Below are 25,668 nucleotides of genomic sequence, written 5' to 3' on the forward strand. Positions count from 1 at the left end.
CACCTTATTGATGACTCATCGGAATGACTGTCCTCGTGTGTGTGTGTATATCACTGCAAACCCAGATTGGATGTTTTTGTTTTTTTTTTGTTTTGTTTTTTTTACGTACCACTGAGCCAACATCTGTTTTGGATGCGTGAATGAGTGTCGGGATCCGTTTGGGGCCACATGTTCGGCATCTTTCCATCTCCACGCCGTGTCGGCCATTTACAGTGGAACATCTGCTCCACCTTTTTCCACACACACCCATTCACTTTCTGTCCAACCGGTGGACCATATATGGCCGGATCGGTCCTTGCGCTCTTCACATCTCTGCAGGTGTTCCTAATGTTGTGTCACAGAGGTGGTGCCCGGCAAATATGTTTGATCCCGAGTTAGCGTTTTGTTTCGTGTACATCGAGTTGCGTCATCATATCGTTGTGTTCCTAGCAAACAAGAACACGGTGCCATTGACCTTTTTTTCGCTTCCAACGCCGCCATAAATTGAGCATACTGCAAAAAAAAAAGGAAAGTTGAGAAGTGTGTGTTTACCCGGCAACGCCGCGCCTCCCTTGACATTTCGCCGTCATGTCTTTGCGACGCCTCGCCTAATGATGCCTCAGCTCTCTCTCGTGTGGCAAAACTAACAATTAGTGCCACTCCCGTCAGCGTGTCGCTTTCATACTCGGATGATCACGAGACGACGCCTTGGCAACATGCAGACGGTTTTGGCCGTGGTGCTCATTGTACCGGGGCCACATTCGGAGGAAATGCGGGAGGGTGGGCTTCTTGGCACACATCTCGACAGTCAGAACTATTTTTTGTTATTATTATTGTACAGTAGATTAATAATGTAATTGTGATTTAATATGCAATTATAGCAAAGTCAACCCCAAAATATTCTGTGGGCCCTGACTAGCCTAAACACAGCATTCTGATGAATATCGCATTTGTGAAAGAGGAATGAAGCAGCAAAATCCACCTGTTTTGATCCATCTCAGGTGAGCGCCATTTTGCAACCTGCTGTCGACTGAAAATTACATCACATTTGCTCAGGCAATGTCAGCCAATCATGGCTCAGCTTGCAAACGTCACATGACCAAACTCGGACAACAGGCGTGATGGCTGACAAATGCAACATTCATCAGAATATACCATGTTTAGACTCGTGGGCCTCAATCAAATATATATATTTTTAGCTTGTCTTCAATTGACCTTTCGCAAACTCCGCCCCCCAAACGAGCATTGACCAATCACACATTTAGCAACCGTTGCTGTCCGTCAAGCTTTACTCAGCTCTCGATGACGTCCATAGTCTGACTGATTGTATTTGATGGCTTACGAGACTGCTCACCACCATAAAACTTTACGGAAGAAGAGTGACAACCATTAACAAGCGCCGGACCTCCAAAATGATGAAGCGGTGTGCCTACGGAGAATGTAAATCGGACTGTGCTAAGGTAAGACTATGCTAACTGTATCGGGCTAACTAGCTAGCTGTAGTGTAGTTTGCTTTCGGGGCAATAACTGTCACAAAACTATATCAAAGTTATTGTAGTTACTATTAATGAATAATATATATTACTTGAATGTCATTGCCATCTAAGTTAAGCTTGTTCAGTCAGTGGTTAATGTTAGTTTAATGTCTTCTGTTAGCTTTTGCATTTGTCTAAATGTTGCGAGCTAACGTTAACACAAAGCTTCGTCAATTTTGGAAAACTTAGCGTCCTAATAAGTGCCCCGAGCTTATCTTGTTTTCATTTTTCATGCAGCATTTTGTGAACGGATACCCGTCTCTGGAGTATCCCAACCAGCCATATAACCTTAACTACATCCAAGGCTAGGGTGACATAAATATTTTTTTTATGATGGACAAAGAATAACAATGACTGATCTGATGCTTTCAAAGACAAAAAAAAAAAAAACCCCACTAATGTTTAGCTAGCTATAAACACCGAGGTTTAGCTAACTTGCTGACCTAACAGTAATCCTCATATTTTAACAATACTAGACTAATATAAGTAAGAAAACTTACCCGGCAGTACAAGAGCACGACTGGTCCATAATGCTGTGCTGGTTGCATCTGAAGTATAGGTCATGGGGTTTTCTCAGATTTAGCGTGCGTCCTGTATGTTTCCCCTTCGCTGGCTAATTTAATATTATAACCCTCCACTGCATATTGTAAACCTTTTTGCCTCGATCTGGAGGATATTGCACTGGTATTGCTCCAAAAGAAATCACTAATACACGCCGGTGTAAGTCTTCCCGTCACGGCTTGTGCTGTCGGAGTCAACAAGCTTGACGGACTAGCAACAGTAACTAAGGGGGGCGGAGCTTATGCGAGAGGTCAATTTTTAAAAAGAATTGTTCTTCAAATCCCATCACTACTAGTATATTGATTTTTCCTGCCCACCTGTGTTTGCCTGACTTCCTCGTGTGTCAGAACCCTCTGCCACTTGTGTCTTGTCCAGCTGTGTCTCGTTGTGTCAATTAGTGTGTGTGTGTGTGTGTATTTAGTCTCTTGTCTCCCCTCTGTTTGTGTTGATTCATTGTGGTTTCCTCCTGTCATGCTGCCCGTTTTTGCCTTGAAGTTCCCCAATGTTTTGTGTTGCTTTTTTTGGGGGGGGGGTGTTTTGTTTGTTAGCCAGATCGTTGTTTTCCTCCGTGTTTACCCTTTATTTGACGACACCTTTGCCTCCACGCCCTGCTTCCCTGCACCTGGGTCCTCCGCACCTAAAACTTAACACCGCACGTCCATAAGTTTTGAATATCCTCTCAAGTTGCACTGGGACCGCATTGAATTTGTTGACGTGTTTTTTTTTGTTTTTTTTGTTTTTTTTAAAGGACACGTACACTCAACTCTCGCAACGTCAGTCGGGTACATTTGCACCCTTCCTAGTACAGAGAGATCCTGTCTCGTCTCACCTTTCCCTCCCACATGAGCTTATTATCATCATCCATACCTTTGGAACCCACTTGTGACAAAAGGCATTTTGTATTTGTCTGTCAAACACACTTGTTCCATCATTTCGCCTCAGTTCTTCGTCCGGTTCCCCGCAACCTCCCTTTCACCGGCCACCCTTGAACTCAGCGAGCGGCAAGTACATATGTGATGATGAGACGGGGAAGGGTACTTGCACGCTTGCTGCAGGCGCCGAGTGCCATCCGCCTTGACTTTTAATGACCCGCCCGCTGCTCAGGGGAGGCATGGGGAGACGAGGAGAAACCAAAGAACATCCCAATATCCCTGAATGTCACCAGCTAGTCCTTCACACCCTGACGAGAACACACAGGCTGCCGTGAGGATGGTAATGAAGGGGTGCATGCGTGTCAGACGTACGAATGCGTGTATTCTCTCAAAGGTGACGTGTCTTTCTAGATTGGCTTGTGGTTTGAGCCCAGATTTTGCACCTCCTGGCACCTGGCATCCCCTGTCACATGACAAATCTGCACACATAGCGCCAAGAAATCATCCTCACTATCATTTGCACTCATTCTGCTTGTTCTGCGGTGGTGAACATCCATCTCTGATCGCGTGTATGTATGTGTGTGCGTAAATGCTGTCTGGCTGTTTATAGTGACTGAGGTGAGTGATTGCCTTGTTTCTGTTGGCCGCATGCTTTGCTCAACTGTAAATTTCCAGGAATTCTCCGATGCTGTCACACTTTAAAGTGTCACACTTACTCATTTTTTTTTTTTTTTTGTGATAAAATCAATCCACCAGATCCTCCATATGCAGCTTCATTACCAGCATCATGGAAGCTGTAGAATAGGATTTTTGTGTGTGCATGTGTGTAAGAAGAACACACACCATAGCAAGTGTGTCATCCATTTTAGGTCTGTGAAATGCAGGCATTAAAACAAATGGGGGGGAAACAAGTCGGAGCATGATGCAAGCGTTTGATACCGTTCTTCATTTATTACAAGGGCTCTTTGTACAAGTATATCTAAAGAAGTACTAAACTACTGAATCGTCACCAATTGGGGAAACCATGTAAATAAGGAAAACATATTGTAAAACAGACCAAAAAAAGTAATTTTATTCATTCTACATGTTTTAATTACTGCAATTGGTTGGCAACCAGTTCCCGTGACCCTTGTGAGGAGCAAGCGGTTAAGAAAGAAAATGGATGGATGGATGGATGCTTTAATTAAGCAGCTGATTAATCGGTTTTCATCATTGTATTCTGCCAAATTCTTTTATTAAGTGACATTGGCCTCAAAAAACAAAACTGATAATAATATTAAAAGTGTGTGGAGGCAATTTCTCCATTCTTTTGCCCTACATACAGCTCATTGCTTTAATTTCCAGCCTTCAGTTCAAAGTTCCAACTCTCAGTGGATTTTCCTTCTCAGATTTGCAAATGCGAGTTCTGGAAATTTGTAAGTCAAAAGAAGGAAAGAAGTACCGTAGATATGATGGGCAATAAATGCAGGGCAGCATATGATGTTTTGATCCTCTGCAACTACCGAGATTGCTCTTTTGATTTGCTTGACTTGCATATATAATGTACAGTATGATCTCCTCTCTCACTTTTCTCACACTTAAGTCCTCCCATATTCGTATTTTTCCCTTCCTGTGCGCCAGTTTCATCTGTGTGCTCGTCGCATATGGTCGAGGGTCGGTCTGTTAGTTCTGCAACACGACGATGTTTGCGGAGTTGTCGAGTGTGTTTGCTGTTTGGTAATGGCTTCGCGTGGCAACGATACCTCGGGATTTCCACAAAAAAAAAAAAGAGGAAAAAAAAAGGTTGTTTCTTCTTTTTTTGTCAAAACGACCTGTGACATCACACGGAAGGAGAGCGCGGGAAGAGGAGGAAGCGGGCCAGGCAGGCCGTGAAGGACTTTTAAACAAAATATCTCTCGGGATGGTGGAATAGTGGGGCCTTTTACTGGAGGACAAAGCGCCTCACGCGGAGAAGACATTTCAGTCACACCGAGCTGAGGTGCATTAATATTGGATCGCGCCGCATCCTGCCTCGACACAGGCCAACAGGCAGTGTGGAATCACATCTGTCCTGTGCCGACGAATAAATAAATCACGTCAGTTAAAGGTCAACCAGAAGACTTGGAGGAACAGTTGAGGCACAGTTTTACTGGTGTGCTGCACCCGTCTGTCTCACTAAGCTGTCTGTTTGTCAGTCTTCCTAATAGTGGTGGGCGGATCGATCCAAATATCGATATTATTGATACCAAGTCTGTATGTTTTTTTTTTTTTTTTTTTTAAATATTTTCTGCATGATAATCTGGAACATCTTGTTAGGTTGAAAAAAAAATCCACAAAAAAAAGTGCAACAAAGGCAGATTTTTCAATTATTTTTTGTACTTGCAGTTTCTGAACAGTAAGCCATATGATGAAGAATTTGTTTGTTTTCCGTTAATCACATATGCACTTTAATAAAGTATTTGAAGTCTATTTATCAATAAACTGTCCTTATTTTGTCCTTTGTTTAAAAAGGAAAAACACTTAAATTATGAAAATTGATTGTGATTAAGTAATTCAATGATACTAAAAAAAACAAATAAAAATATATCTAAATATATATATATCGAAGAGTATCAATATCGATGATACTGGCTCTGTATTTACTTGGTATCGGATCGATACCAAAATTTGCAGTATCGCACACCACTACTTTCTAAGAACTTTAGAACAGTTTTTGGTACACTTGATCTGTCTGTCAGTCAGTCAACAGTAGTTTGTCTGTCTGTACAGAACAGTTTTGAAGAGTTTTTTTTTGGTATAAACTGGCTTTGGTGTTCTGATTGGCTGCAAAGGCCTTTGGAAGTTTTAAAACATACCACCTGTTACTTGACCACGTTTGAATGATTTTCCAATATTAGCAATGAATCAAACATTTGTTCATTACGAAACAGTAAGAAATTAGATTTGTTGTTAAAAAGCAGTATGCACAAGCAAAACTTTCCCACCCACCACCCAGTAATAATTAGTATGTTTACTCTTGCTGACCCTTCTATGCAGGCAGAGTTATTCCACATACACTTGCTGGTGAATGAGCTATAGCAGAAGCCTTCTGGCTAATGGTGCCATTCAGGGCGAGAATGTTAGCCTGTGTGCGTGTGCGTGCGTGCGGTACTCCGGGACGGCCACGTTGCGGCCCGCGAGCAACAATAGAGGGTGTAATTACTTCAAGCACCATTAGCAACGCAATAACGTTGACGCTGAGCAGAAAAACAAAGTCCTGCGTCATGCGTGTGTGCGCGTTTGTTTGTCTGTCTGCCCGGGCGGCTTTGCTTTTGTTTTGTGATTAACAAGTCATGAGTGGGTTCTCCATGTTTGCTAACAAACGCACTAGACGAGGTAATGACTTCTCACTTGCTCTTGGGGATTTGAGAGCTAGTTGAGAGACACATTATTTAAATAAATAATCACTTTGACCTTGGCTCCTTTTAAAGCATCTTGTAACCTTTTCAACATTATTGTCCAACATCCAATAAGGACTCACTCTTACAATAACAATAATCCCCGATGATGGCCATGATTGTGACAGGAACGCTAACATATCAGTTTGAGCTCTTTTGAACTATCCCGTAAAAGGGATACTTGACTCATTCAGCCATTTTCAGCAGTAAACAGTTTATGTTTTCTCAGGAATTAATTTGATGCGATTTTAGATCATATGAACATGTCTTACCTTGACGTTGAACCACATTTGAAAATATTTTTTCTGTCACACATTTGTCATTCAAAATCAATATGGTTTCTAAAACCTGATATTTTGCGGCATGCCCATCTTTTTTTTTTTTTCCTCGATAAGATAGCAATCAATCATTGTTTTTTTTTTAATTGTTTTTTTTATGGAATTGCAAGACAAATGCATGCAGAAAACAAACAAAAAAACAAAAACAAAAGAAATAGCAGGTATGACCTTTCTCATGCGCAAGTATATGATAGTGTGCTTGAGGATGGAGAGAGGGGCATGGCTGTTACAGCATCATTGATCGAGATCTCTCACAGGGAGCCCATTGCGATCAATACAGCTCCCTCGCAGCTCTTCTTCTTCCAACTGTCCTATTTATCTGTCGTGGAAAATTTACACTTTCATGCGCTTGGATGCTGCATAATGACACATTTAATGAGACTAGCCAGGATGTTTCTTATTTGCTTAGTGTACTACTTTGCTCCTTGTTTTCCTATTTAGCAAGCCTACCTAACGATGTGTCTGCTCAGTGATATATCTCCTACTTAACTCCAAATTGCAGAAAGTACTTTTAAACGACATGTGCAACAAGAGCGAATAAAACTCTGCACCTGCATTTTGATTGGCAAAAGGTTTTGGTTTGGTTTTGCTTTGTGTACAAACTTTACATCTGTGGCTCTTGTGAGAAAAAAAATAAAAACGCTATATAGGCTACTAGGGGTGTTAAAAAAAACAAAAAACAATTGAGACAGTCCTCCAATTAATACGACCACATAGGTCGTTTTGAAAAGGGGCCAAATTATGTATCATGTTCAATAGCGCAAAAATACTAAAGAGAGTTTTGAACCCGGGCCGTCTAGTCCAAAAACGAGTGCTTTTCTCACTGAGCTATTTGTTCGATAAATGTTCTGTACAACCTCACTGTGCCTTTTCCTCATTTCAACCATTCGTGTCCCATGGAAAGCCATACTGTACAACCTCAGAAACCTCATCCTAACCCCAACCATTAGACTAAAAATGAACATGGTGATTGTTACTGGATGGTTAGATCACTATGTTAGACGTTCCTCTTTTGTACAGAAGTTCGAGTCTCCGTTTGGTATTTCTTCGTTATGTAGCATGACCGATAGAGGTCGCTTACGTGACACATGGTTGTATTTTGGTGCACGGTAAAACGATCAAAATGGTCTTTATTGTTGGAGGACTTGTTGAAAAAAAAAATCGATTCATCAATATATCGCCTTATTACAGCGCGCAATTCTTGAATCGATTCAATAGGCGGCCGAATCGATTTTTAAACATTCATTTTTGACGGAAAAATATTCAACCAAATATCTTACTTAGGTTTAGTGGTTCAAGCCTTAAGCATGGAAGAATGAACCTTGTTCTCGCAAGAGGAATTCTCGCGGTATTTGTGAAATCACAAACCCCGGAACATCTTGTACCGCTCCCGTTGAATTCCACCGAAAAACACTGGTGGTTCGGATCAATCACAGAGCGACATTATGTTTGGTGTGGGATATGCAACTGTGATGAAACCAGGAAGCCAACGCCGACGCCGGAGCTAACAAACAAACCTAACATGAACGAATGGATGCTGAAATGAATTGTGTTCTCGCAGAATGACTCACCGTTTCCTTGTTGAATGTTGAACAGCGAGAGGCGCTTCGTGCATTTCTAGCTGGTAAAGATGTTCGCGCTTTTGCCCCCTTCGATGACAACGATGACAACATTTTCACCCGTGGCCGTGATTGGTTAAAACAAACCTGTCCAATGCCGCATCGTCCAATCAACTTAAATTATTGGACAGAATGTCCCGCCTTTTCCCGACCAAATTACCGTGGATCCAGATGGATATTGCGAAGAACTCCCTTGAGTGAAGCCCAATATCAATCTGGCTATTGCCAGGTTATGGAAGAATGTTATATTCATGAAACATTAAGCCTTAATATTTTATTTCAATGCTGTTCAAACATGAAACAGACTGGTAACCTGTTTGTTAATTACAGTGGCTCAAGAGTTTTAAGACTGAAGTTTCAGATAAATAAATAATACATTTTCATACAAATCTTACAAGTGTGCAAGTTTACTTTTTTTAAAGAACATTTATTTTTCCTTTCACAATGTTGCTAGATAACACAACCCGACCTCCTCAGATTGAGGAACCAAAAAAAAGGGAAAAAAAAACAAAGACCAGATTTTTTTTTTTTTTTAAATTAAACAAGAGGGTGTTTATAATTTAAGAGGAAAATTATGTACATTAAGAAGTTGCTAAAGCACACTTTTGGCAGTTTTTCATTCTGATGGAAAACCTCTACAATAGGAGTCAGTGGACTACAAGGTAGAACACTTCATTTCCATTGGTATCAACCAAAAGAACACATTCTACCACTTTGAGGGTCCCTCATCATGTGACGTGAAGATGCATAAATAATAACTTCAGAAATAGTCCCAAATCTTCTGTGACATTTCTTTCAGAGACATCAAGACCAACTTGACATCTGAGCAAAAAGTCTGTAATAACAGTAAAAATGTCTTATTCGGGCTGATCTCGGCCGAACGAGCGAGCGGTTCGCTTTTCACTGCAGTGGAGCCACAGGTGTGTCACAGCAGTGCTGAGACACCGCACCACTTAGCAACCACTTTGCCTTATTATCCATAATACATCATCGGGGCCCTGTTAGTCTATCAGATGAGGGTCTTTTCAAGAGTTCTTTCTCCCTGACTCACATCTGCTCTCGCTTGGATCACAGACGGATGAAAAAATTCCTTGTGTCATCATCAAAGAGAAGGAAATGAGTCGCTCTTTAAAAATGTAGCTTGCCTGTTTTTCCCTATTAGCGTTCCCCAAAAGAGAGTTGGTCATCTCTTGCCGCTCCTTGGAACGCTTTACCAGATCAGAATTCCCCCCCCGCCAAAGTTCCATGCTGCCCGGCTTTCAGGCCACAGATTGGTGTGCCGCTGCTTCCAGAAGCCACGCCGGAATCTGGTGGCGTTTCTCCTCCTCGATGCCGCGGGCAAACAGTCTGATCAGCTGGCACTGGACACTGCCGACAACAACAAATTTAACGACTTTGCTCATTTTGTCTTATGAGGCTTTATTGTCCATGTGGCGCACACGTCAAAGTGACAGATGGGGTGGACATGCTTCAGCGATTGGGATCCATACGAACTAATCAGATAAAAAAAAAAAAAAAAAGTCCTCAGCTAAGAGTGCCATTGTGATATATTTAAAACGATACATGACTTATAACTCATTTTCCAGTGTTGGATTAGGCATTGTGTACAAAGAATAAAAGTGCAAATATCTCTGGCACCTTATTCCCTGAATGTTTTTTGAAACTGATAAGTATCAAAATAAAAACATACCGTAGTGAAAACGCCATTTATCCTGGTCACGTGATCGTGATGATCGTGCGTAAACGGAAGTCGCCTTTGCTCATTTCAATGGGAGTTTGCTGACGCAATGGGCAAGAAAAAAACAAAAGTCTTCGATCCCAAATATTGCACCAATTCTGATCAGAGTAAAATCCTCATCACATCCGGTTTCATGTCATTTCGTGTGGGGTGGGGCGGTGTGGAGGTGGCTGCTCCTAATGTGGGCTAAAGTGTGCTTAGCACACGACATGTAGCTTAGCCTAGCGGAATGAAAGTCACCCGGATGTTTACCGTCCACTTCTACTCGCCAGCCGAACGAATCTGCCAGTTTCCTCCAGCTTTCTGCTGGAAACAAATCTTTAGCGAGTCCTCTGTGGCTGTACTGCTTTTGAAGAAGTGCTTCTTTTGTTGTAATTCCACCTTTGATGTCCGCCATGGGACGTGATAATTCCTCGAGTTCTTTGTTGCCACTGGCAGCCTTGTCATTCAATGTGTATTTTACGCACGTGATACGTTGTCACGATGATCACGTGACTGTTCAAATTGCCCGATACAGTACTTAACGCAAAACTATTCGTAAAAAGGGCTATAAAATCACAATTGCTCAACATAAATTGACATTTTTTTCAGGGAAGAGTTTAAATTAACCTTTTCACAGAATAGCTGGTTAGTTTTCTTGTATCGTCTTGTATCGCTTTTAGGTTGAAACTAGTGATAATATAGGCAGTGTAATCATGGGTGGCTAATAGCATAGCTTTACTGTACACTGAAATAATGATTTGCAAGTGTTTTCCCTTGCTATGACTTATTCTGTTGTATGGATGGCAACAGGTAGATACTTAGATCAATTGTATTTTCTGCCATCATGGACGAGCCTTGACTTTGTTGTGCCTGTTGCAATAACATCGCTAGCATGGATTTGCTGAGCAAAGAAATGATTTCTGAGTTGTTTGAGTGCATCGTATTCCACAGCCTTTGCCTAAACTTTTCCCTCCTTTACTTAGTCTTTAATTATTCCGGTGGCGAGCTCTCAGGCCTGCTCATCCCGCCAACGATTAGCGGGTAGGTGATAAAATGGCCGGACGGGCCCCCGCCTTAATTAAAAGGGAGTACACCTTTAACACGGGGAGCGTTGTTAAATTAGCAGCACTACAGTGACATGCTTCATTGGCGGAGGACAATGGCGCATGAAACAAATAAGCTTCTATCTATCTATCTATCTATCTATAATCTCTCTCTCTCTCCCTCTCTCGCTTTCTATATATCTATATCTACTTTGCATTGTGATTCACAAACCTGACTTGGATGGCGACGTGATGCAGGATCTCGCCGTCACACGTCCAGTGGCTGCAGGTGCAGTTGCCATAGTGACACCTGGCGGCTTGGGAGCAAATGGGACTCGGGTCCGCTTTCTGCTGGGGCCCACCCAGGTCCTCCAGCGACACCGGCTGATTGTGGTGGGGCTGGAAGCGGAACTTGCGCACCCGGTGGACCTCCACGAACGAGTGGTCGAACTGCGGACGGGTTTTGAGATTCAGGTCAAGGGAAGATTCACAAGCTCTTAAGGAGGTCAAACGCTACAGAAAATGGATGGGTGCCCATTGTCCACAAACATGCCAGGTTGATCAACATTTAAGCGCATTTGAGGCATGTGCACTAATAACCACTAGGTGGTGTTCGAGCACCTGCCCTTAAGTCCTGAATGGAAACATTTTTCCTACTGTACATCCGATGTTTTCTTCATTTATCAATATTTGAAAAAAAAAAAAAAGAAAATAATTGCCCTCTTAATTCCTGGCTTTTTAGGTGATGGATTCCCCTTTTTCTTTTTTTTCTTTTTTTTTTCTTGAACACCTGCCTCCGAAAATGCACTTTAAGTAAAAGGTGAGATGATGTAAAAAAGTTAATTTCACCCCCATTATATTATAACACATCCCTGGTGATTCCTTAATGAAAAGTTTTTCAGACTTTCTCTTCGTTTAGAAAAACAGCAGGAAGGCACAATGGAGGCGCATTAAAGCAAATCAGCATCAGAGGAGCGAGGAGACGGTGAGGAAAAAAAAAATAGTGAGAAGGCATTTATTTTGTCAGTCTCCCTTTTCATCTCAGTCAGTGTCGCCAAAAGGTTCACTTGTGTCCCGCAAACAATTTTCTCCAACTTCACGCGATGCCACTTTTTTCCTCCGTTCTCATCTTCTTTCCTGTCTGCTTCTTTTTGTGCCCCCACCCAAAAGACGCCGAGTGACAGCCGTTTATTTGAACATCGGCCTCACTTTATGACTGCGGTCTCACTTTGCATTCACGCCGGACGCTCCGCCGAAAAGTCTTTGTGACAAGGCCATGAATACGCTTAGTGGCTTCTCACTCCTTGTTTTTCTCCGCTCGACCGAACGTCGATACTGATATGAAGTGAATTGTTACTCGACACGTGCAGTCAGAAAGATGCTTGCCGGTGTTTCATTCAATCGAATGAAACATAATCTGGCATCGGAATATGTGTGAACTATTTGCAAGGATGGCTAGCATTAGCTTAAGAGCTACAGCTGTGCTGCAAGTTCAGGTTTTCTGGTTTAGATTTTGGTCGTGGGTTTATTAATCCTAAGGACAACGAAACACATTTTATGTAAATGTTATATGGCGATATTAATTCAAATGCGTAAGCGTAGTCGCACGCATTGGAACCCAAAATATTGATTTCACTCTTCACTTTGACTTTGTGTTGACTTTAAGCACATTTGACCAAAGGCAGCTCGCTCCTGCACAGTAGATCCACTTCCTGAGGTAATAATTACTAATCACCGGAGTTCCAACTCTGATGGTTGTGCGATCCTGAGAGGGCTTTAGTCTGGTTCTTATGTTCCACATATCACTGATGCAGCCATTAGCGGCGTCTCCGCGGGCCCACAGGGTGAAGGTTATTTACGACACGTAGGTGAGGGCATTTGAACTTAAGTGAACCGTTGTTTGGCGAGTCAGCGGAAGGAGGCGCTTACGCAGCAAGTGGGCGGGCGAAGTCCCGCGGAATGAAAATGATTGACAGGAGGCTACCTGGTCTTCCTTGTTGGTGTGGCGGAGGAGGTGTTTGAAGAAGTCCAAGCGGGAGCACTTGCGCACCAGGATGAGGTCGGCGGTGCCGTCGGCCAAGTGGGCGGACGGCGACAGGCCCTGCGGACTGCGGGGACACGCGCAGCTCATGTTGGCGGCGTTGATGGCAATGAATTTCCCTCCTATCTCCGTCCACGTGTCACTAACTAAACGGAAAGATAAGGACAGTTTGATATCACTGCTTAGCGCCACATTTTATCACTTGTGTTGTTTCTGACCTTTATTGTGGGAATGCTGAAGCATTCCCACAATAAAGGTTAGTGATTTTTATTCTCCACACTTTTTTGCCATGTAACAACCGCCCCACAATAGTTCCGATTTACACTGTTCAAATTTTAACTTGCTTCAAAAATTCATGCCTCCCGGGGTATATAGCGTCTGATTCCACATTACAGTACTACTCGCACAATTTAACGTTAAAGATCAACTTTTCCCCATTCATTTTCAATGGGATAGACAGTGAAATTTTTCTAAGTATCACTTTCCACGCCCACTTCCATACATATAACTTATCGGTGGCACATTTGGTTAAGTGCATTGCCCAGTAACCAGGAGATCACAATTTCATAATTTATCTCTCAATTTACTTCAGAAGCATTCCACATGCATTCAAATCTTCGCATTCAGCTTTCAGCATTCCCATGCAATTTCTCCAGAAATTGCACTTTGTCTAATTGAAAAAAAGTCTTAATAAAGACACGGTTGTGTTAAATATTTCTTGCATGTTAAACTACAATTACAAATAAGTGTGTTTCATTTTCTGTATAAAACTTGAAATGTTTGCTGAAGGAAAACATTGACTAAATTGTCAATTTGGTTAACTAGAATGGCTCTTTATTTCGTTGACTAAAATTGGATTAAAACTAAAACATAAGCAGATGAATAAATTATGACTTAAATTAAATTATGACTAAAAAGTCGAAAGACTATAAATAAAAAAAAACTAAAGTAAAATGTCTTGTCACAACTAGACTAAGTGCAATTTCTGGAGAAATTGCGTGGGAATGCTGAAAGTACATCGAGAGATAAATTATGAAATTATAACCTGGTTACTGGACAATGCGCTTTACCAACTGTGCCACTGAGCAGTATCAGACACCTGCTAATGATGATAAGTTATATATATGGGAGTGGGCTTGGAAACTGATACTTAGAAAAGTTCAATGACTGTCCCATTGAAAAATGGGGAAAAGTTGATATTAAATGTTAAATTCTGCAAATACTATAAGTAATGTGGAATCAGACGGTATATAACCCGGGAGGCATGAATTTTTGAAGATAGTTGAAATTTGAACAATGTAAATTGGAAGTATTATGTGGGAGTTGTTACGCGGCAAAAAAGTGTGGAGAATAAAAATCACAATAACACGTGGGAATGCTTCAGCATTCCCACAATTATAACTGGCACCAACAAGGCACGTTTGTATGAACTTTAAAACATTTCATTTTCAAGCTTGTTTTTCTAATTTTGTACTGTACTGGCCAGTTTTAGTCTATGACAAATATTAAAAATCCAACAATTATAATGGGTAATCAGCTGTAATTGACGACCCCTTCCCCAAATAGCCCGTTAAATTGAGGTTGCATTGTACAGTACGATGCTTATTTTAAAACAGGGATGCCCAAGTTCGGACCTCGATAGCACCTATCCAGCCTGTTTTGCATATTCCTCTCCAGCAACACACTTGATTCATGATCAGGATCGTTTTCGGGCTTCTGCAAAGCTTGCTAATGAGCTGATGATCCAAACCTTGAACGGACTTCTGTGTTGGCTATTGTGCAGCTTTTCTCCGGCCAGCCCTTTCCATTTCATGACAATTTAATTGAAATCAACCTGACAAGCTCACAAAAGTGATGTGTGGGAAAAGAGCAAGGACCTAATAGACCTTAACCTTGAGCTGAAAAAAACTGCTGCTTTGCTTGCTTTTTTTTCCACATTTGGATCTATTGTAGAATTCCATTCTGTTAAGTACAATAAATTACAGTGTGGAAAATGTGCTGGTAAAACACTATTGACACATCTTGACACAATCACAACTCGGCATTATTATTTTGTAAGCCAGTTTCAGTGACAAGTATTACTGTTGACGTGGGAGAGATGTAAGTTGGCTCGCGCTGTCAAATATTGTGCGGGCATCTTCTTCTAGTGAATTAATCTGAGTCTGTATTATTGACAAGTTTATATTCCCAGTTGCTGCGAACTTCACCACAGACCAAAGTCCACCAGATGGAAGAATGAGCTCTATTTGCTTGTTCGAAATCTCCACTGACAAGACTTGACGTTCCTCCGAGAATTCCACCCCCCCCATTCTTTTTCCTTTTGTTTTGTTTGTTTGTTCAATTGTCAGCGGCGCTTATCGGAACGAGCGGCAGTGAAAAAAATCGCAGACTTCCAAACGATTCATTAAAGTCACTCCGCCAAACCACCTTGCGAGGTGATAACACGTCGTTGACAATGAGCCCGCAGGGGCCTCCATACAAAACAATTCTAATTAAAGTTTTAAAGCAGAAATGAGGAATATAATTTGGGAACACAAATGAGGTGTGTTTTTTTATGTGCCTCATTGAGTTAGCAGTTGTCTGAGATTCCCCTTTGCCCTAAAGCAAGAAAAAGATAAAAACAAAATCCTTCACTTCTATCTGTCACAAACAACAATGATCTAACTATTGGCATGAAAAAAAAAATCCTGATGTGTAAACTATCAGTGTCACTGACATTCCTAGTTAGAGAGGCGCAGACGCGGCATTGTGAATGTATCATCAACGCACTAATTAGGGAGGAAAAACACACACACCCGAGTCACTATTTCATCTGCCTCCAGAGTGTTTTGTCGCTCGAGGGACTATGGAATAAGGAACACGGGGCGAAGAAGCGACTGCCATTTGCAAATCAAGACTCTTAAAATGCATTGAAAACCAATTTGAAATGTGCTCAAGCTGCAACAAATGGACAATACAATAGCACATGCAGAGTTGTTTTTGTATTAAATTAAATTATAAATATGGTAGCCGGGGGCACCAACCATCAAGGTAGACAACAAACCAATAGCACGTAATACGTCTTTAAATTCTATTTTTATTGAAATAGAAACGTTATAAAAATAGATCTGATAAAAAATAAATACATAAATAAATAAGATAATAGAATTTCTCTTTGTCCTAGTCAAGTCACTTGTTGCTAGGCAGAAGTCAATGGGCCTTTGAGCTGGATTGATATGTGCGAACCATGCCCCCATTAAATCGTTCAGATTGTTCAACCTATGAATGCATGAATTTCTCAATCAAGTCATTGCTCTGTATGAACTACCATCGCAATCGGGCAGAAACCTCCAACGTCCAAATATGGTCAATTTAAAATATATATAATTTTTTACATATCTGTACTAATGAACTGTCTTTCTATACATTAACCAATGTAAAGTGTTGAAAATAACTAAGTTAACTAAAATAATAAAAAAGAAAAAAAAAAACTCTTCAACTGGCTGAGAAGTGTCATAATGTCACCGTTTCCATTACTCTGGGAGAGCCATGCCACATTTTGTCACCTCAAGATATTTTTTATTTATTTATTTAATTTTTTTGACAATAACGTGAAAATACTGAGGTGAGATCCATTTGACTCAGCCAGCTAAGACAATTTAGAAGAATTAATTTCACAAACCAACTGCTGCTCTAATTTAATTACACATTTCCTTATGGAAAGACATGCCCAGTAAGCAGTTCAGCTTTTTTGTAACTTTAAAATGAATTGTAACATGTCAAAATATCATATTTCTTTTCACTTTCGGATCTGTCTTGCTTCCAAACCCTCACAACTGTTTTTTCTTTTTTTTTTTTGTTTCTGCAACTTTTTCCATCAAAACTGCACCAACGTTGCATCGTCTCATCCTGTCATTTCCCCACTTTTCGCTCGGAGCCTTGCGGGCTTCCACATGACTCAAATGTCAAGAAACGGTTGTACAAATAGACAAACAAGCGAATAATGAGGGCGGTTAGTTTTTATCTCCGATTTCAAGCGTCTCAACCTTTACCTGTGTGCGACGGCTCGTCGTTGTGGTGCTCCTCCTGTAACGAGGTCTTGTGCTGGCAGACGCGGCACCTGCAACACAGGCGTGACCTGGTTTTACATTTGTCGCGGCGCTGCTGTCACATTCAAGCCTTTTAACAAGCCTATAACGGATGCTTTATTATGTGCGAGATGCAAGGGAACGTGGAGTTTTTACTGATGAACCACAAACACACTTTATACTGTGGCACTGTAGACTGGGGTGGATTATTATTTATAAATGATTAATATCATGGTAGTTTATTATTTAGGTGAGTTAGATAGCTGATACTGTTAATAATGTCATGTGAAGGTTGTTTGTTTGCCTTGATCATTTAAACTGCCGAATACAGTCGTTTCTGTAACATGTGTTCATGATTGTGTACGTGCTTGAAGTAGGGCTCGGTACCTGCTATTCCCAAAGAATAATGGGAGTTTGACGTACTATCTCTCTCTTTTTTTTGTTCTCCACGATTCATGAAGGGCTTAGACAAGTTCCCAAATATGATTTTTAAACCGATCCAAACTATAAAATATAGCCATAATATTTAAACAATGCTGGCTATTGTTTAATAATCAGACATTAAAGGGACAGCAACATGAAAAAACAACTTTTTGTAGCTTTTTTGCCGTGTTAAAATGCAAATTCTTCGCCAAAAACATGACGGAAGTGGTGTTTTCCTTCATTCGCCCCTCTTATGAGAAATTCTAGGTCATTCTGCTCTCCAAGCACCAGCCCCTCCCAACCTGAGAAAACGAGCGGGTGCTCTTTATGACATCATAATGTGCGGACCTACCCCTGCACCGCCTCTGCGGACTAAACACACGGCCATTTTCTCTGAGACTTCCTTGGGATAATGACAAAAGTAGCCGTCATCAGTAAACATTCTGTCCAAATGAATTCAAAGCAATCAGTTATCCTTCACATTTGCAATGCCAAAGTGCAATGACAATTAGCTGTCTTATCCCAGAAGTTTCAGGCTGACACTTTTGTAAACTACAAGTAAAGCTTTTGCACTATGGGGTATATGCCACGGAAGAGGCGGGACTGTTTTTCCAAGAGTTTTTTTTCCGGTTCCTGTTGTGACGTAATTGGCCGCTTCCCAATACTAACACGACAAGACGTTAGACACTTGAACGCGCAATGGGGCATATCCCAATGAACTTCCGGTGGAAAAAGTCAGAGGAAAAAAATAAAGATAAAAATGATAAAAGTGAATAAATATAAGCATATGCGTACAACAACCACTTATACTCAGTGTTGCTGTGTCCCGTTATGTGACGCTACTGCTAGATATAATGGCATACTTAGTTTTTTTGGATTTCCCTCCGACGCGGAGACACGTCGGTGGCTTGTCGCCATCCGCCGGGAGCAGTTTGCTATCACATGTGGCATGTAATAGCGTGTGTACTTGCGAGTGTAATTGGCATTTTTTGAAAAAGGATATACTGGAGGCCACGTCAGAGAAAGGACGGCGTTTGTTGACAGCAGGAGCCATCCCTGTGTTTTTGAATGGAACACACATATAGCTTAAATCCTTTGTCTTTTTTTTTTAAGCTGATGTGGATGAATGTGCTTTTATTATACTACTTACGTCCGACAAAGCAAGGTGAGGAAAATCGAGCAGAGAACGAGTGAAAAATAAAGCCATGCTTTATGCTTTTTGCTTGGATAGTGGTAACCAGAAACTGCAGTGCACGTGTCACACTTTTGCCGGAAGTACGTGAAGGTGGAAATGTGAATATTGGGGCGCGGCCAATTACGTAACAACAGGAACCGGAAACACTCGTGCAAAAACAGTCCCACCGCTTCCGAGGCATATACCCCATTGAGTCAAATGTTTATTGAATAATAAACTCAGAGGAGTGCTCCAACGCAGATCTCCAACAGCAGATTGCAGTCGGCTCACCGGGGGTGCGGCAATCACATGGGATGAGGCGGTGTTTTACTGAACAGGGCGTTTTACTTCCGCATTACAAAAATAATCAGCAAAACACCTAATATTTCCTAAAAAATTAAACCACCGTGGTGTTAAAGGTAAGATTTGATCATTTTTGCCTATAGGTAACTTTTCGAACGGCTTAAAATACCAATTAAATTTAACACACTGCATTACTGAATGAAGGATTCAATTATATTTAGTTGAGTTTGAGTCGATCCACAACAAAACCTTCCATTTGGCTATTAAGATTCAACATCAGATCCTTGGCAGAGGTCTGTCCTTCTCTGATTGGTTTTGCCAGCAGCTCTCGTATTGTGTTTCTTTTGCGGCTGCTTTATTTACCCGGCCCGACACTGCTCCTTGTCCCTGGGGTTCCCCACATTGTCCTCAGCCGGAACGAACGAGACGGTGCCTTCATAATAGTTGTGACTCAGAAAGGTCTTCACCCCTGAAAGGAAAAGCACAGAGCCAGCCTTGAGAATTGCCGCCAATACCCTTCTGTCTAGTTTGTTTAGACCTGAAAAGACAATTTGGAGTCACTAATTGTGCTGCCGTTCCTCTTGTTTGGACTAAATGATAATAGCACGAGCACCTGCATTGTGTTTAGCTTCCCAGGATGCAGCTTTGGACAACTCACTTATTGGTTTACTTGCAAAAAAGATGCTGAGGCCTGCTCTTGGAATCCAAATAGTTGCTTTCTCGATGACCAATTTGCACTTGTCTAAAGCCCAAACATGTACTATAAAAGCGCCAATTAGGGTTGCTGGTTTTGGATGGCTGAATATTCCATTTTGCATGTGCATACCAAGGTTATTTTAGTTAACTAAAACTAACGAAAAAACTCAAACTTAAAATTCATAAAACAATTTTGTTAACGAAATAAAATGAAAACAAAAATGTGTTTTAAAAAACAAAAACTAACTGAAACTACATTTTAATTTTTACAAAATTAACTAAAACTAATTACAATTATAGCAAAAATGTCCTTCCTTTTCGTCTTTGGTAATTAATTATGTGATTTTAAGTAGATTTATTTTTTATATTAACCACAGTAAGGACATTTGAAAGTGGGTCACACAGAAGTGACGTTATCTCCCAGCAGCCAATAGAAAAGCACCACGTCGCTCCCATGGTGATGTTTGAATATTGCGCACAAGTAATACACATTTAAAAAACAACAACAACAAAAAAACGAAACAAACAAAAACTAAACTAAAATTAAGCATTTATTAAATGACTAACACTAACTAGATTAAGTGCAATTTCTGGAGAAATTGCGTGGGAATGCTGAATGCTAAGATTTGAATGCATGTGGAATGCTTATGAAGTCAATGGAGAGATAAATTATGAAATAATGATCTCCTGGTTCCTGGGCAATGCACTTTACCAAATGTGCCACCGATAAGTTATATGTATGGAAGTGGGCGTGAAAAGTGATACTTGGAAAAAGTACTGTAAGTAATGTGGAATCATACGATATATACCACGGGAGGCGTGAATTTTTGCCGCTAGTTGAAATTCGAACAGTGTAAATTGGAAGTATTATGTGGGAGTTGTTATGCGGCAAAAAAATGTGGAGAATAAAAATCACAATAACATATGTGGAAATGCTTCAGCATTCCCACAATAAAAACTAAAAAAAAAAAAAACACCCTGAAAATGAATTAAAACTAACTGAATTTAAAAAACAATAATAAACAATAATAACAATAAAGACTATCAAAAATAAAACATTCCAAAATTATAATAACCCTGGCGCATACGCTGCAATTCGTGTTGGTGTAATTGGTGGACAGAATTGAGTGCAAATGTATTGAATGTGTTGGGCAAATTGGTTGTAAATAAGTGCAGCTCAAACTTAAATTCACCTCAACCCCAACCATTCCCGCTGTAAACTGCGGGTCACAGGTGACGCTAAATTAAGCTGGCACCAGGGCAAGAAAGTTCAGGTCAGGGGAGCGGCGGGTTCAAATAACGAGCGAGCTTCATTCATGGAGGTGAACGGCGGTTTTTGCTACCCGACAGGTCATATCGAGCCGGGCCCAGCCATCGCTGCCTCTCGCTGTCAGTCTGAATGTCGGCGAAGAAGCCGTAGCCCAGCAACGACACGGAATATTTGAGGAACGTGTCTTTGTGGTGCACCGAGCACACGTCCATGGGTTGGGAGTCACCTGTGTTGACACAGGTAGCGGCATCTTAACATCCGTCATTATTAATAAATAAAAAAAAAATAAAAATAAAAAGTCTCACTCACCTACAATGATGTGCAAGGCAGATGTAACCGGATCATTGGTTCCCACTGTAGCAAAGCAGATGCAATCAGTAGATCCTGTAGGACACAAAAGTACACCATTTTCGTCCCTCAGCCTCATTTTTACATGAGTGTAACTTTTCTAAATGAATTTTTCCACCAGAAACGTTCCCCAGCTGTCCAAGCCAAATGTTAAGGGCACCTTTAAGTCGACAAGCCCATAAAAGTGCATTAATGCCATTTATTTTTCGGTCTTAAAATGAGCAGCCATATGTTCACATTAAAGTACACTCAAATTACTTGATGCCTTGTCGCAGTATGTTTCAAAAAGACCCTCTTGAGTGAGATTAAGTGTACATATATATTTTTATCACCTTTGACCATTAAAAAGGTAGTAAAAGCAGTGTGAGCTGAGTATAGTACTAGCCTTCATATATGTAAAACAAAATATTCACTATTTTCAATTCCGTTGCATTTTAATTAACGAGTCACTGCACTGGACAGGATGTGCCAGACTTTAGCTTGCTGTTATTCGCAAAGTTGTGGTTTGCTAGTGGTTTAAGGGCTCCCACTAGTGGCACGTAAGAAAAATCACTGAATTAAAATAGTCATAATGTTATTTTTAAGTAAAGTATATTGTTTCAAAGTATTTTTTTGTTTGTTTCATGTCCATGATCTTAACATTCAAAATGCTTCACATTTCAAATTGTCTTTCCCTGTTGAAATGAATGAAAATTAATTAATGAAATTAATTCGTTTCAGCCTGGCCCTCAAATCACCCCTCCCCCTACTCCAGAAAAAATAATAATAATAATAAAAAAATTAAGTATGGAATATAGCACTCAATGTTATGGTAGGGTAATGTTAATGGTAATGGTAATGTTAATGTTAAGGTACAAAAACTTAAGACATACTTTATGGATATACACAACATTTTGTTCAGGGGAACTTGTGAGGAGATAGGGTTAACCTCTTGAATCCTAGGTTCTCATCAGAGGGAATGGGAGGCATCAGAAATGTTAAATTTGACATGAAATATTTCAACATGAAAGGTAAGGAGGGTTTATCACTCTTTTTTTTTTTTTTTTTTTTTTTGGCTTCAAATGTAATTCCAGAGCCTTTTGATCATCCTCAAGTGGCAAAATGAAGCCAGTGCAAAAGGAGAAAGAGAGGAATGGAGGGTAGCATCAGGCAAACGGAACAATTGTGTGACAAGTGTGACAGCGGAGATCAGGCCCGTCTTTTCGGCACTCAGATGAAGACGTGCTCCTTCTCGACACGCGTGTGACACTTACCCGGTCTCCGAGCGTCTTTATCACACGTTAACATTTTTTTGCCATTTGCGGCCACACTGCTCGTCTCTGAAGCAAAGTTTGATTGTGTTTTAGGCAGAGATGGTAAAAGTACTCACACTCTGTACTCGGTTCTGAATTTCCCCTCTGGGGATCATTAACGGATTATCTTAAGTAGAAATGCAAAAGAGCTGCTTTAGATTGGAATCGTTTTACTTTTAGTGAAGCGATGGAGTCAAATTGAAAGATACTTAAAGTCTAAGTAAAATGGCATGTTTACTGTCATTTATATAGCGTACCCATTTTGATTATTTAATATGTAAAAAACAAAATAATTTGTACGCAAAATATTTTGCCTCTTATTAACTTTCATAGTCCTCAGACGAGAATTAAAAGCTTTTATGCTAGCAAAGCATGTTCCCATATATATATATATATATATATATATATCCGGTAGCTTTACTCCCAAAAAAAGACCTCAAACATGTTTGCACTTTTTAATAGTTAAAAAAAAAAAAAAAGGACCACTCTATAATCTCGTACTTAGAAAAAGAATCAGTAATGACCTACCGTATTTGAAAAAATAAATAAATAATTTTCTTGCAACCTTTAATGGTGATATATGACCATCCATCCATCCATCCAACCATTATCTACGTATTATATATATATATATATATATATATATATATATATATATATATATATATATATATATATATATATATATATATATATATGTATATATACAGAAAATTAGAATATTGTGGTAAAGTCCATTATTTTCTGTAATGCAATTAAATAAGCAAAAATGCCATACATTCTGGAATCATAAATCAACTGAAATATTGCAGGCCTTTTATTGTTTTAATTATTATGGCATTTTTTTTACTTGGTCTGAGGAAATATTCTAATATTTTGTGATAAGATATTTGGCTGAAAATGCCATAATCAGCATTATTATTATTGCTTATTTAATTGCATTACAGAAAATAATGGACTTTACCACAATATTCTAATTTTCTGAGACAGTCCTGTATACGGTAGCTTTACTCTAAAAAAAAAAGACAACAAACATTTTTGCACTTTTTAATAGTTTAAAAAAAAAAAAAAAAATAAAAAAGGACCACTCTGTAATCTCGTACTTAGAAAAAGAATCAGTAATGACATACTGTATTTGAAAAAAAAAAAACATTTTTTTTTTGCAACCTTTAATGGGGATATATGACCATCCATCCAACCATTATCTACGTATTCTCTCTCTCTCTCTCTCTCTATATATATATATATATATATATATATATATATATATATATATATATATATATATATATGTATATATATATATATATTTGGAGAGGCCATCGATGTGCACCGTGATCTGCGTTCCAATGTTCCAAATACAAACCAATAAGCGGTGACAGTGAATTTAGGTTTCATTATTTTTGTGGAACAAACTTAAGAGAATCTTATGACTTTTTGATTGATTGATTGATTTATTGATTGATTGATTGACTGATTTTTATTCGCGCATAGACAAAAAGACAATTTAAAAACAGTTGTAACATTAAAGTGTGCAGGAGAGATCAGGAAACCCATATCGGGTTTATACAAAGATCTCACCTTGAACATAATCTTCATATTCAATACAAAAACAAATATAAAACAGTGTATATATAAAATACACGTAATACACCAAGAGCATTAAAAAAAAAAGAAAAGACCATAAGAATTCCAATAACGTTGACCTTCAAAGATTAACGGGCTTAATGGGTTAAAGTGTCTCGGTGAGTCGGCCTGTATTTATAAAATAGTCGGATGGCTGTACATATATTTTCTTAAAAGATGGCTATGAGTATTGTAAAACATTAGGGGAGCAAAATAAAAATAAACAAATAAATAATAATAAATAAATGTCGGTCTAAATCGGCCTTGAACTGACTGCGGCCGTTTAGAATTTTTCCTGCAATCCCCAATGGTCAGTCCGCCATTAGTGCCGATCTATGCGTTGTTCCTATTTCTTTTTTTCTTTTTCTTTTCCTATGGTGGCCCAGCTCACCGGCCCTCTGGACCCGGCAGCCCACCGGGGAAATCCCTGGTTATCCCCGTGGGTCAGTCTGCCCCTACTAACCGCACAACGGCTCACATCTCTAAAAACGATTTCATTGGAATTCTTTCCGTTTGGTCTTTATCTGTCCACTGAGGAAGCCTTCAAAAGTGGGCAGAAGAACCAGCGGAGAATATTTGAACTTTCCATCTCAAACAAACAATCACGCTGTGCTCTGCTCAGCCCCCATGCTTTGCTTTTTTGCACCTTTCGTGGAATTATTGCCAAAATATCCCTCAGGTTGATTTCATTTATGACACCGGGAGTGATTGACCCTCCTCAAGCACCCGGTGGGACTGCCTACCACGTTTCCATGGCGACCCTCTTTTCGTAACTCGGCAACGCAGCGTGATCAGCAGGGTTCGAGCTCCTCAGCTGTCATCCGATATACGCGTAGCCTGGAAGTGCCTAAATCCTACGCGTTTCTCATTGTGTCAAGTTTTGTACTTATTGACGCAGACTCACCTGCGGGGATGATCCCGATGCGGAGGGGACACGGCGCCAAATGAGCGTCAGACTGGTTCGGGTCAATGCCGCGCTCTCTTTGGGTCCTGGCGACCAACCCGTGGAGGATCTCGCTGAACATCCCGTCTCCGCCCACACACACCACTCTAAACACATGGGCGCCATATGTATTGGCAACATTTGACATACTCGCATTTGACCTGTTGAATCAGTGATCGTTGTCATTTCATTCTATAATTTGCATTTTATTTATGCAAAAATCTGCAATATTATAAGACAAATAACACACACGTTGCTATATAAATCTGATGCATTATTATTATATTATTATTATTATTGTTCTTATTATTTTTTAATTATTGGGTTTTGATGTCAAATTTAGAGACAGTTTTAAAAAAATCAAATAAATACATTATAAAATGAAGCTTGAAGTAATTAAAT

At 40.0% G+C, this 25,668-nt stretch overlaps 1 protein-coding gene across 2 annotated transcripts in view; it reads right to left on the minus strand.

The window, feature by feature from the left end:
- Positions 1-8,579: 8,579 nt before the first annotated feature.
- The window catches only part of cerk (ceramide kinase), a 34,920-nt gene continuing 17,831 nt past the window's right edge, over positions 8,580-25,668 (minus strand). For both annotated transcript variants that reach the window (XM_077499472.1, XM_077499471.1), the window contains 8 exons: positions 25,228-25,373; positions 21,367-21,441; positions 21,131-21,283; positions 19,455-19,560; positions 17,156-17,223; positions 13,068-13,270; positions 11,316-11,533; positions 8,580-9,688 (listed from right to left, as the gene is read on the minus strand). In XM_077499472.1, coding sequence (XP_077355598.1) covers positions 9,580-9,688; positions 11,316-11,533; positions 13,068-13,270; positions 17,156-17,223; positions 19,455-19,560; positions 21,131-21,283; positions 21,367-21,441; positions 25,228-25,373 — 1,078 coding nt within the window. In that variant the 3' untranslated portion in view covers positions 8,580-9,579. The remainder of the gene's footprint in view (positions 9,689-11,315; positions 11,534-13,067; positions 13,271-17,155; positions 17,224-19,454; positions 19,561-21,130; positions 21,284-21,366; positions 21,442-25,227; positions 25,374-25,668) is intronic.

Source organism: Festucalex cinctus, chromosome 16, assembly GCF_051991245.1.
Source record: "Festucalex cinctus isolate MCC-2025b chromosome 16, RoL_Fcin_1.0, whole genome shotgun sequence".
In the NCBI taxonomy this organism is placed as follows: domain Eukaryota; kingdom Metazoa; phylum Chordata; class Actinopteri; order Syngnathiformes; family Syngnathidae; genus Festucalex; species Festucalex cinctus.